This window comes from Pygoscelis adeliae, unplaced genomic scaffold, assembly GCF_000699105.1.
Source record: "Pygoscelis adeliae isolate BGI_AS28 unplaced genomic scaffold, ASM69910v1 Scaffold85, whole genome shotgun sequence".
Classification (NCBI taxonomy): Eukaryota; Metazoa; Chordata; class Aves; order Sphenisciformes; family Spheniscidae; genus Pygoscelis; species Pygoscelis adeliae.
In genome coordinates, this window is record NW_008824900.1 from 3557984 (window position 1) to 3570641 (window position 12658).

The 12658-nt window shown below is 37.7% G+C and overlaps 1 protein-coding gene across 1 annotated transcript in view; it reads right to left on the bottom strand.

The window, feature by feature from the left end:
* USP7 (ubiquitin specific peptidase 7 (herpes virus-associated)) overlaps positions 1–12318 on the bottom strand; it is a 44798-nt gene extending 32480 nt beyond the window's left edge. Inside the window, exons 1-5 of the mRNA XM_009324730.1 lie at positions 12218–12318; positions 6100–6298; positions 4500–4638; positions 3671–3759; positions 2847–2955 (exon numbers count right to left, since the gene is read on the bottom strand). Coding sequence (XP_009323005.1) covers positions 2847–2955; positions 3671–3759; positions 4500–4638; positions 6100–6298; positions 12218–12260 — 579 coding nt within the window. The 5' untranslated portion in view covers positions 12261–12318. The remainder of the gene's footprint in view (positions 1–2846; positions 2956–3670; positions 3760–4499; positions 4639–6099; positions 6299–12217) is intronic.
* Between the last annotated feature and the right edge of the window lie 340 nt (positions 12319–12658).

The window sequence follows — 12658 nt, forward strand, 5'->3', positions numbered from 1 at the left end:
CTTCAAATACGATCCTCTCCAAACCTTTATTTTTATGCCTTACCCTCCCAAACTCTGAAACCTTGACCTCAAGATCAAGGAGTGAGGCATTTTGATCCATTTGAAAAAAAACAGAATCCCTAATTTAACACCTGAGAAGTTCCCTCAGGAAATGAACGCAAAAGAATGACAGGGACATGTATAGGCAATGGCTATAAGCAACAGACACAAGAGATATGAGAAAAATTTTAGATATTTACATGGTGAAAGAATGCTACAGATAAGCTTGAACACACTGCTTAAAGTCAAGACAATTACTTGAAGAAGGGAAGAAAATACTGCATACGGTATTCCAAGGTAAGGTAAAACATATTAGATAAATCGAGGCAAGCCAAATCAGGGAGAAATGTACTGGATCAGTATTTATGATTTTAGCATGGTTATATAAACATTCTGCAGTGTTCTCATTAATTGTAGGGAATTTTTCAAGCGAAGCAGCAAAGAGTTTTAAAATGGACTGGATGCAGCCGCAAGTACTGACTGTCTGGAGGCACTGATGACAGCCACAGGAAGACTCATGTGACGTGGTCCAGGATCAAACCTGGACCTATTTGGGAAGTTACCACATCCCTTGCCTGGGTGGACTACATTTAAGCATGGATTTATCACAGACAGACAAATAAGATACGCTCTGAAGAGAGTGTTCCTTTGCTTTATTCCCTACCACTGAAGCCACCTGGTTGCTAATAAAGGGAGGTCTTATTTCAAATACCCAAGAACCTCCCATCTGTTGTCTGGAAACAGAGCAAAGAAGAAAGGATCTCTCCATAAGTCCTCACCCACACTTCACCAGAGTCTGACTTTCCATAGGTACGTGCTTTCCTTCGCCATTGTTCATTGCTTTCCCAGCTCTACTCTTGACAGCAGCTTCTCTGTTAACAAAGCTTTAAATAACAGCAATAGAAATCATTTTTTCTTCTAAGTAAGGAGGATTAACAGAAATAACGGAATTGGTGATAAGCAAACTGAGGATACCAGACACTTTATTTTACCCTGTTTTAAGAGGAACAAGTTTGCTCAAAGTGAAAACAAAAATGTTGTAGAAACTCATTTTTTCAGACAAGACAACTATTAAAACTGTCTGAAAGTACCGCTGTAGTCTGTTCTGTTTATAGGGGCTCTGAAAAGCTGAAGAATGAGCAGAGAATTGGGCATTTCAGCTGATGTCCAGTAACATTTTCATAAAGGAAGCTGCAGTTACCAGCTAGTAAATGAAGCTTTCTCATATGGTCACTATCCAGATATTAACACTCCCTAAAAGCTGGTATTTATTTAGCGGCTGGGGGATAAGCGCAGGGGAATGCCTGAAAAGATTAGTTCAGTTGAAACAAATCTGTATCACCAAAAGAATTTCTTCTTCAGAGAACAAGATTACTTCATGGTACTTATTGATTTATTGACTACAAGACTGTCCTGAAAGGAACTACTCAATTGTATTAGATGTAGCTATTATAAAAACACATTTTTCTTTCAAGAGCAACGTGAAGTTGTCCAAGAAAATAAAATGCACAAACATTATGAGTGCTGAGCAAAAAGAACAGGCATTATAATGAATGATAAACTGAATGAGTAAATTATACCTCTTGCAAAAAAGAAACAGGTGCATCATGTAAAACAAGTCAAGTATTTCTTTCTTGTACATGGCATTGGTAAGATCTCAGTTACAGTCTACTGGAGTTCGATGTGCTATTTTTTGCAATGCTTCAGAGTAAGCAGCACATCGCAAAAGAGAAAAAAGAAATCCCAACTGGGACACTTACAGGCCACAGTGATATAAATACTGATAAGATGGTGGAAAATCTAAGGCAATGAAAAAGTAGGTACATTAAAAAGGGAGATTTTGGAAAAAAGAGAGCTTAATGGAAATGTAACAACTGGTATAAGACAGGAGAAATCAGAAGTGAGAACAGTTCATTTTCACTAAGAGATACACAATGAGCACAGGAATGTGCAGAAGGATGAATTAGTATCAATAGGACACTCCAATAAACTAAATGGTGCCAAGTCACAATTTTTCCCAAGTATATCCCCTCTTCCAGATAGCCACCTCCAATATCAAGTCAGCATTTATGTTATCATCCCATTAAAGCTATTGCACTATTTTAAACTAACACATTATCTAGTATATTTCATCCTGGGTTTGGATGAGCTATTTATTAAGCTGGTATTTAAAGCAGTTCTTCCTTCCAGAAAAGAAATAACATCTACAGTAAATAAAAAACATATGAATGAAGCAAATATAAAAATAAGTTGTTTAAACTACCGAAATTATAACGCCTTCCATCACTACAAAGATGCTAACCATAATAACAGAAAATCCAAATGCATAATATAAATTAAAAGGCAAAACAAATGAACTACAAAGGTCATACATGTTTATCTTTTTACAATGTTTATGGGCTGAGAAGTCATAATTTACTTCTCTATTTTAACTATTTCAAGAAAGGAAAATTACTTCCGTCTCTCATCTGTAAGATGTAGAGTAATCAGTTTTTAAAAAAAAAAAATTCCAACAATTCATAGCAACGGTAACACATCAGGCAGTCTAAGAAACACCCCTTAAGCTCAGATCTTCACCAGGTACTCTGTGTGCTTTCACAAAAACCAAGAGCCTGTGTCCGACAAACTATAAAAGGAAGCTTCCTGCACTCAGCCTCAAGTAAAATGCACATCACCATGTAAGTCATAACTTCTCTAAGAGGACATAGCAGGCAAAAGGAACTGAGAGCTCTGTTTTGAAGCATTTATAAATATAACATATTGGATATTTCAATTAGCAATCTCATTTTCTTTCACTTATTAATTACCTTTCGTAGTTGATTTGTGAAAAATAAAGTCTGTAACAAACTGTTCATGTAACAAGTTGCTCCCTGGTTCTTTAAGCCAACATATCCTGTGTGCTTCTTTGAATCCCACCTAGAAAATAGTTAGTAGTTAAAAACAAGATAGTTTTGTATTAACTGTAATAAAGAGTATTTGTTCTAAGGTAGCACTGCTGGTAGATATCAGCTACCCTTCATCATTGAAGTTCAAATAACAGGCTACACTTCACTACTGCCTGCCAGTAACAACAGTCTTTGCAATTAAATGCTTTGTGATTTAGTTAGGTTTTTTTCATTATTTTTTTAAAAGAGGTATTCCATATGGCAGAAAAATTATTTACTATGAAAGTGTACCGGAACCCAGAACAGTACTTTTAAGGGCAAGTCTGCATTTCAGTACAACCGATATGTTTAAAAGTAACATGAAGCAGAAAGACTGAGATGAGGCAGTTTTAAAACAACTGTAAACCAAGGCCAGTTAGATAGCAGAGCCACCTGACTGTCTCGGAAACCCTTATCAGCTGTAAAATCAGAAATGTTGAAGCTAGATTTGCAGAGGTGTTAAATCACAAATCAATTCATACAGAAGTTAAAGTTCCACAACATTATGCTGACTAATGCAAACGGAAATTTAACCTATACCAAAATGTTTATGTGACTAATGAAAAATCTTGCCATGCGAGAATTCATCAATTAAAGGTGACAAGTGAGAATCTCTAACGAGAGCTACAAATATTAATAACAAAATACTTGAACAATTTTAAGCAACATGAAAATATTAGAATTAAGAATTTTATTTTTAAACTTACGCCACTCCATGTGGAGCATCTGCTTGAACATAGACTTCAAAAGTAACTTTGTCCTCTTCTATAAAGCCTTTTTCAGGATCAGTAACTTCCTGTAAAACAGGAATGACACACGAACATGAAAACTGGATCTTGCAACATGACTGTATCCAGTTAGACTTCACCTGATTTCCAAGCCTGAGCTATCAGTAATAATAAACTGAAGAAAAAAAATTGAAGGACACCAACAAAGCTGTTTTCCAGCTTAATACACTTTAATTCTTTTTTGATGTCTCAATACAGGAAACTTGTTCCTGGCTTTTAAGGTTTTGCAGTACTATTTCAATTTTCTGTGGGTAATAAGAGTCAGTAATCAAAGGCTCTGCTTCTTCTGGACAATATTGCAGCCAGATGAAAAATTAAGGGCCCAACCTTTGAAAATGCTTAAAAAGCTGTCTCAATCCAAGATAAGTCTTAGTAGTATTATTAGGGCATTAAATATCTGTACGCATATCCAAGGAACACATGGAAATGCAGGAAAATCTATGTTGCTTTAGAATGACATTGATTATCACATAATAAAAACAAAACAACAAGCATTCAAATATGCAGAAAATAATAATAATGAGGAAATACTTAAATCACAACGTAAGTAAAAGCAATCTACAATAATTAAGTACAGGAATTTGTAAGATATTGAAAAAGACTTCAGCAACGACAGAAAAAAATAACAGCGGGGGGGGACAGGGGGGAACACGGGACCCCCCTTTTCTATAGGTATCTCAGTATTCAGGAATGCAAGTTCAAAACTGTTCCTATCTAGTAACAGATTAATACATGTCCAATTACTTACACTCCAGGCCATGAAGTTGGAAAAACCCCAGTCATTTTCCTTATGAAAGAACAAGTGACTAATACGACGACTGAATGATTTTTCATCATCCTTGTAGTTTATTATCTTGAGAACTGCTTGTGCATGACAAGACCATGACCTATAAATACAAAATAAACATTTGAAACTCATTCAAAACAAAGCTTTTTGTAGTCATTAATTTTTTTTTTTTGTTAGGGATTTTTGGTACATTACTTTCACGTATAGAAATTTTTTTTTTCCTTATTAGATGTTAAGATTTGGTTAATTGTTATTGAGGGCATGAATCCCTGGGGCTTTCTGAAGCCACATTATGAATGTGAAGCTGGAATGGAGATTTTCTTACAGCAATAGCGTTGTTAGAAAGTACTGTGGGGCAATCGTTCGCAGGTAACAGTGGTTTAAGAAGCTAACTGCTCTCTCTCTAAGGTGAGCTATTTCTAATCTACTTCAGTGCAGATGGGTAGGCCAACTCAAAGCAGTCTTGGTGTCTCCAGAGTGTGAAAACCTTTCCTTTGGCTAAGGAAAGGAGGCAGCCGTTCTACCCTCCCTCCCACAAGACAAACTCCCCAATTTTCTCAGCAGCACTTCTTTATGACCATGCCTGTTCAAATTCATCCCACTTGCGCCAAGACGGTCAGACTGAGTATCAGTTCAGACAAGGTCGTGTCACTCTCTCATGCAGTGGCGTTACTGCTTGCTTAGCTCCACCAGCTACACCTTGGTTGATACTTCTGAAGATCACGTTATCCTTTATCTATGACCACTTGTGTGTGAACCAATTCTCCTGTGACTACTTAATACACCTACAACTTTCTTCTTTACCTTCTGCACTGAGCACTCACCTTTCAGATTACAAAGGTGATGGAAAAAAGCAACTTATTATTCAGAGTGAACTATAAGTTGTGTGAGATTTGGTGCAAGAATGGAGTTACCCTACTGGAAAGGATACCTGTGAGGGGTCTGCACTCTAGCTGGATAAGCTGCAGTAGTACACCAGAAATTTGTATTTATCTTTTTAAACTTCCCTATCATTTACAAAAGTGGTCAAACACAGCCAATTTTGATTTGCACACAGGACTCCAAGAACATGTACGTGTTTCTATCTCACTTGATGAGCAATGAACTCCATTTAAGGAGATGAGTACCTCATACACCGCTCTGCCTCAGTTGCTAGCAGCTACCTGCTCACACGCTTTACAGGGCAGGATTTATAGCTCAGCAGGGTTAGAGAAGCACCAGTAGCACTTCAATTTGAAATAAACCCAGAACTTTTCCCATGCCAAGAAAACTGTTAGTCAAAGGCTTCTCCCCAGCAATCAAACAGAAATATATCTAAATTCTACCACAAACTTGTAGCTACACAAGCTACTTTTAGCTCCTCCTAAAGAGAGGATTACTTTTATGATTCGGGATGGGGGGGACAGGGGCGGGACACGAACACGACTACTGAAACCCTTGCAAGAATTCTTTCTTCTTGCAGAAAGCTAGGTAAAACAATTTTTTTAGATGTTTGTATTTCTTGCAATACAGATTAACTAGTATCAAATGAGAACTTGTACAATAATTAAAAGGGTCTTACGTGGAATCAGATTCAGCATTGCACTGAAGGAAGAATCCTACGCTTTTTTGGTGTGGTCTGTCCGGGTAGAGTCGTGGCATAACCATGATCTTCCATGGCAAATTTCGTACAAAGCAAGGAGGACTGAGAACTGACTCGCTCAATCTGTTGAAGCGTTCAACTGTAAACTGAAACGTTGCTTCTGATCGCCAACTTGTATCTGTAACACACACACAAAATTATTTGTAAAAACTGATGTTCTTCACTCGAAAACGTCATTTTCAAAAATCACACAACGTGAGCATGTTTTATGTAGTGGGATATTGGAAGCAACCAAAAAAAACCCCAAAGCCCGAGAGGCACTGAACTCCTTAGCAACTGAAGTTTCAATGTTTTCATTTTGAAAAACACTGCAGCACCATTCAGGAAAACAGAGCACTGAAAGACACATTCCTTTTGTATACTATTTTCTTAGATAATTCCTTAGCACTAGAATTTGCTACCACTCAAGTTTCTGCTAAAGCAGTGGGTACAAGAAGACAGAGACATCAAATGCTTTACAACATACATCACAGCCCACTCTAACTCTTCTATGCTGTGTAGTATCTTCACAGCCCAGTTTAAGTTAGCTGCTTGCATGAACCAAGATGTGCAAAGGATTTTCACAATCTGTCCAACTGCCCTATTGATACCAAGTCACCATTTAGCTGTTTTCTGCATGTAACAGTATCTTTTCAAAACAGATTAACCCCATGGTTGGTTGCTGGGTTGTTTTTAAATCTCATACCAGTTTGCTGAAGAACAGCTCAAGAGTAGGTCCTGTATTCTTTGTGCTATGTGAAAATCTTAGAGATTTTTAGTGGTCTAAAACAAAGTTAAATGAGACACTTGTTTTTGGTTTTGGGTTTTTTTTAATAGCTTATTTTGACACACACAATTAAACTAATTTTGCCTTCTTCCCACATCCCCAGTTCTTCATATACCACAATCTGTTCTGCTTCTGTTGTACGCAGCTGTAACAGGGTGCTGGAGAACTGTGACAGCTTCAGGAAGGCACAAGACTGGGCTCTCTTTATTGTGACACGCCTCGTATTGCATACAGGGAGGAAAAACCTGCAACTTATCCCAACAATTTTACAGGGCAGGGATGAAATACAGAATACGCACAAGACACTTCTTTTCTGTGGTTCCAACTTAACACCTGTGTAACATGCAAAGATTTGCTACTGGGCATAAGGAGGTTTGAGCAGCATACAAGGCGGCAGACAGCACCCATGGTCAGACTGCTATTCTCACACCACCCATGGGTGATGCAGAACCGAAGCAGATGTGTCACATGTGCAGTGACACCCAAAACCAAAAGCACTGAGGTACAACGACACCTAGACAGAAATCAGATCATGAAATTATGTGACAAGGCGCACAGTATACAACAAATGTATTATTTCTGTACATGCAAAGCAGTCGTTCACTCAAAGCTTGGCATGGCACCAGAGACAGTGTTGAAAGAATTTAAAAAAAAAAAAAGTCCTGGTTGCTACCTTACTTAAAAAAATGAAACTCTCTTGATTACAACATGAAACATTGTAAAGATCATACACTTCAATACAGAAAATTAAAAAGTTTTGCCCACAACTGCTGGGGAGCTTTGACAGATTTCATTCTTCTCCCTTGCAAAATGGTTTTCGTTTTAAGCAGTTGTCCTACTTCTGATATTGATCTTGGCAACACAGTTGATCTTATCTGTGTATGGCCTGACAGCCCTAAGCATTCCAAATTCTCTCTTAAAAGTAATAGTACTATGGCAGAAACCAGCTTCCTCTCTCCTCTACACCTGCAATGACCTTCGCATCACCCTGTGCTGTCAGCGTCCTCAGTAACGGAAGAGTTCAAAGGATTATTTTCTCCTCTTTTTCCCTACATGTAACTAACCAGTAGTCTACCACCTACTTAAAAACTGTTCCCTACCCATTTTACCTACTCACTGCCTGTTAACAGAGTAGAAAGCCAGTCTTCTACGACCAAGAGCCAGACAGGCTGCAGCCAAAGGAACTGTACGCTCTCAAACTTGATTCGCAGGCAGAATCAAAAAAATCTGTAACACGGTTAACAATTTAAAAATCAGTCTTGCATCACACGTATCTCAAACCAGCTCGAGAACGCCTCCCTGTTCACGATCAAGATCAGTACTTCTGGGCTTAGTCTAAGCTTCTGAAAAATGAGCCGACCAAGTTTGCTTTCTGCCTCCTTTGATGCAGCTTTCAGAGCACTTCAGCACAAGGATGCAGCAGCGCTGCTACGGCGTCAGCTAAAAAAGGCAGCCCACGCAGCATCTGCAGAGAAAGTTTGCCTGTATTTCTTGATTTCTTTTCAGGAAAGCCTGTGCATGAGAACTCACCAGGAAAGGGTACTCTTCTCAGTAAAATATTTGAGCAATCACTAGTAACTACTCCACAAAAATGCAGCCTCATAACAAAGGTCAACCCTAAAATAGAAGTTTCTTTAAAAATACAAAACACAACCTCCTGAAATAACAACCTTCCTTTCCTTCCAGAAAGCCCATATTTTTAGCAAGTGAAATCGATTAAAACATGAATTATATTTTAAAATGAAGTTTAAATAGTAACTGTGATGAGCATTCTGAGCACATAAATAAATAAAACCTTTTTTCACCATCACAAACATGTCCACCAGTTTTCCAATAAAAGACTGCAATTGGCAGCAAGATAATTTAGTAGTGTGTCCTGGTTTCGTAACTGGCAAGTAAGACTATAAATCCCTGAACTACAAACGTGACACATGATCCTGAACACAGGTAAAAAGAACAGGCCCAGCTGACAATGCCCGGTGAAATTACATGCAACGGATTATATTTGCTATGTGGAAAAGATTTTTTCACTGCTGAGATGAATGTCACATTTAGCACCATGATATGACAAAGATCCTTCAAATTGGAGATCCAAATACAGAACATGATCCATTTTATGACTGAAGTATATATTTAAGTGTTTATACCTTTGAGAAAAGCAGATTTCTTTATTCTCTTAGTAAATGTTGCTACCTTTAAAGTACATTGAGGTTATTAAAATATTCTGAACCTGAATTATTAATGGAGAAACTGGCTGAATATTCTATGAATATTTTAATAATGATCCAAATACAGCGTGCAATACTAGCACATGGCTAAGACGGATGCTTCTGAAAGCCTCCTAGCCTCTGCAATTCTTTACAGAAATGAGACCAGTAGGTAATTGCAAAGCTGTGAGTTTATGTTTAGCTAGGGACCTTCTCCTTGAACTTTAACTTCTAAAGCGAATTTATTCTGTGTGCTGTTTCGAAAACTGATGCACTTGCAAACAAAATTTGATCAGAACCTTGTTTTTCTTATTTATTTTATTTTATTTGTGGAAGCTGCTATTCCAGCTCACAAAGCTTGCTTCATTGAGTCATTCTCTGTACAAAGCATAGCACATTCCTTCAGCTGGTTCTTTTTAATTGCTAAGACATCACACATAGCAACAACAGGTTCTAGCCAAACCGCTTGGGAGAACGCAGCCTTATCTGAAAAGTCCTGTTGGTGGTCCACTGCTGCCCCCATTACGTGTTCTTCACAATGCCTGTGGTTAGTTGCCTAGCAAAGGGGATGAGAGCTGCACTTTTTTTCCCATCTCATCAGTCGTTTCTTTTTGTGCTAAGCAGGAAGAACAAAACCATCTCAAAAGTTTCTTGAACTCAGAAATTCACCAGAAAGCTGGTTTCTATGATCCAGCTGGAAGCATCAACCTTTTATCCTACTCTTCACCTCTTTCGCAGGAACCATTAAACTCTCAGATTTTCATTGAAGGGGTATCTAAATTCTCTTCATGCATTCTTTATCAGCTCAGTTTGCTGTTTTTCATAGCAAGTGGGATCAATGGAAAACAGAGCATGTTTATCAGAGGCCAATGTCTCCCTCCATTTTTTCCTATCTTGTGGATCTCCAAGCTGTCCATTATACATGTACATCATGCTGCAAACCAGGATAGCAAGAGAACAAACAGCAAGAGAGCAATTGCACTGATGTGTAAATAATGCAAGAGCAAGCAACTAATCTGATTTACAAGACTTGGAAAAGAGGCATCATCCACTTACATGATGCAAGTCTTCAGGAATGTTTTTGCAATTATAATATTTTGCAATAACACTATTTTCCACCTGTGTCAATGCAGAGCTATAACAGCACCAAGATGTAGCCAGACACTCCTTATTCAAATATGATAATGAGGAACTATTAGAGTATTGCTTAATAATCACATTTTAACCCTGAAAGATGTCCCACAGCAGGGTGGACCAAAGCTCCTGACCATACTGAAAGTCCACAAAGACATGAATACTACCATAAACACAGAAGCTTTCACAAGCCTTTTGCTGAATACCTTCAGATACTTCTTCCTACTGCGACACCTTCATATCCAGGTCTCTGAGACAATTCGAATATTTGATAAATGACAGAAACTGTTTTACAGCAGCTTTTTGGTTAAAAAGTCAATGTTACCCTGAATGAAGAAGTGTACATCTGATTACTTGCCATCCTCGATCTGGCCTGAGTTTCATCAGCTGCTTCTGCAGCTTAAGTCCCTTTTGCTTAATTTGTGCAAGTATATACAGACCAACTTCTGGACAAATTTTTATACTAACTGACCAATGTGTTATCTACTGGCTGTATTGATAGCAAACACTATCAGGCTTTCTACCTAACAACATCATTACTGAGAACAGAAGTTCAACAGAGCTGTCCTTGCCAGTCAGTCTCAACCCACAGGATCTTCTCTTGCCACCCTCCAAATACCATGGCCCGACAAAGACATTTAACATCGTTAGAACAGGTAACTTGATTTTGATAAAAACAGAATTCCCTATTTCAGTCTCAGCTAGTTACTCTGAGCAAGAAATCAAAGCCCCCTGAATGAGATCAGGCAATCAGACAAAAAAGATTCACAGGCTAAGCAGACCTCATTTTTACTTTATTACAAGAATCTGATCATAGGAAACCTTATCTTTGCCAACGACACAGAGGCAATTCAACCATGAGATGCTTTTGTCCTGAATTTAAATCATATTCTCTTCATGGAACATTACTATTTTCTATCCGTATTCTATTATATGTTCCTTGACTATATGAAAGTAAGCACTTTTTTGACCTTTAACCTCAAACTCTGACTTTTCTCAAACAAATTCACTCAGTATTTTGCACAAATCTAAATAAATGTTTAAGCCTAGTCCTGAATGTATTCTCACAAGACAGCAGGAAGTAAGGAATCGGAGGGGAACAAATCCCACTCATATTTGCCTCCCTTCTCTCAGTTCAATTTTATTTAGTTCTTCAAAATAAGAGCAGCCTCCCCCCCCCCATATCCTCTCCTAAGAAATATCATGGTACATTTTCCTCACTAAACATAACAACAGACTTAAGTGAATTACAAACTCATTATCTTTCTTTAAATAAGCCTAGACACAGCTACTGAAAAATTATTTTATCTTCTGTAACAGAAAAAACTGTACACCCTTATTTTAATTTAATAGACCAACAAAAAGATTTCAAAACCACACGTCCCCTTTTATTAACAGGACATCAATACATACTTCTTCCTTTGCATTTGCAAGTAAAAGGGCATCGGAACGGGGGGGGCGGGGGGAATGTTCCTCAACAGAATAGGTATCACTGACTTACCATACAAAGACAAAAACTGATCACAGCTGCCACCTGACAACAGAGTAGGACAGATAAGGATTCTAAACATCCTGAAGGAATTGCATAACTGACAAAATTACTATTCAGCAAAGCACCAGCTGCAGTACGTTTAAAGGGACATATCACGAAATATAACAATGGACAGTATCACTTTCAGCAATTTTTAAATGAGTACCTAGAAAGAGTAAGAGAAAAAAATCCTAAGCCCTCAGATGCCTAATCCTATTGTATAGCTATGTTAAAAGGATGCCTATACAGAAAACCAGCAGTCATAACTACAGAGGGTTTCGATTTTTTTAATGAGCTGCAGGTCAGAGAACACAGGTAAGACGTGGACCGCTTTGTCCTCAAAAATCATAAAAATAAAGAAGCCAACAATCCACATGTTTTTATCAAATATTTACTTACCATCTTCCATGTCTTCTTCAGTGTTGTTATGTCCGTCAGCCATTGCTACATTCCCATTAATGACAGGATTTTGAGTAATTCTCGGAGGATCATCTGTATCTCCAGCTAACACAGAAAAAAGATATAAAAATTAATCAGCTATATTAACATTTCTGTCTCAGGTAGTGCTTATGGGACACAAATGGCACACTTTTGTGCAAAACAGTATCTACTTAAATTATAGCACAACAATTGTACTGGTACGTGTCTAACTGTAAAATTCCTCAAATAGATGAATACTTATGGATGAAGCAAAAAGTCTGCATTAATGCAGAACACAAATATGAAGAACATAAATAGGTTCTTAAGTTTCCAAAGGCCTTACAGTCAGCATCTCATAATCAATTTAACGTTCATTAAATAAAAATGGAACTTTTAAATTACTTTTTCTGGTGTTCCACA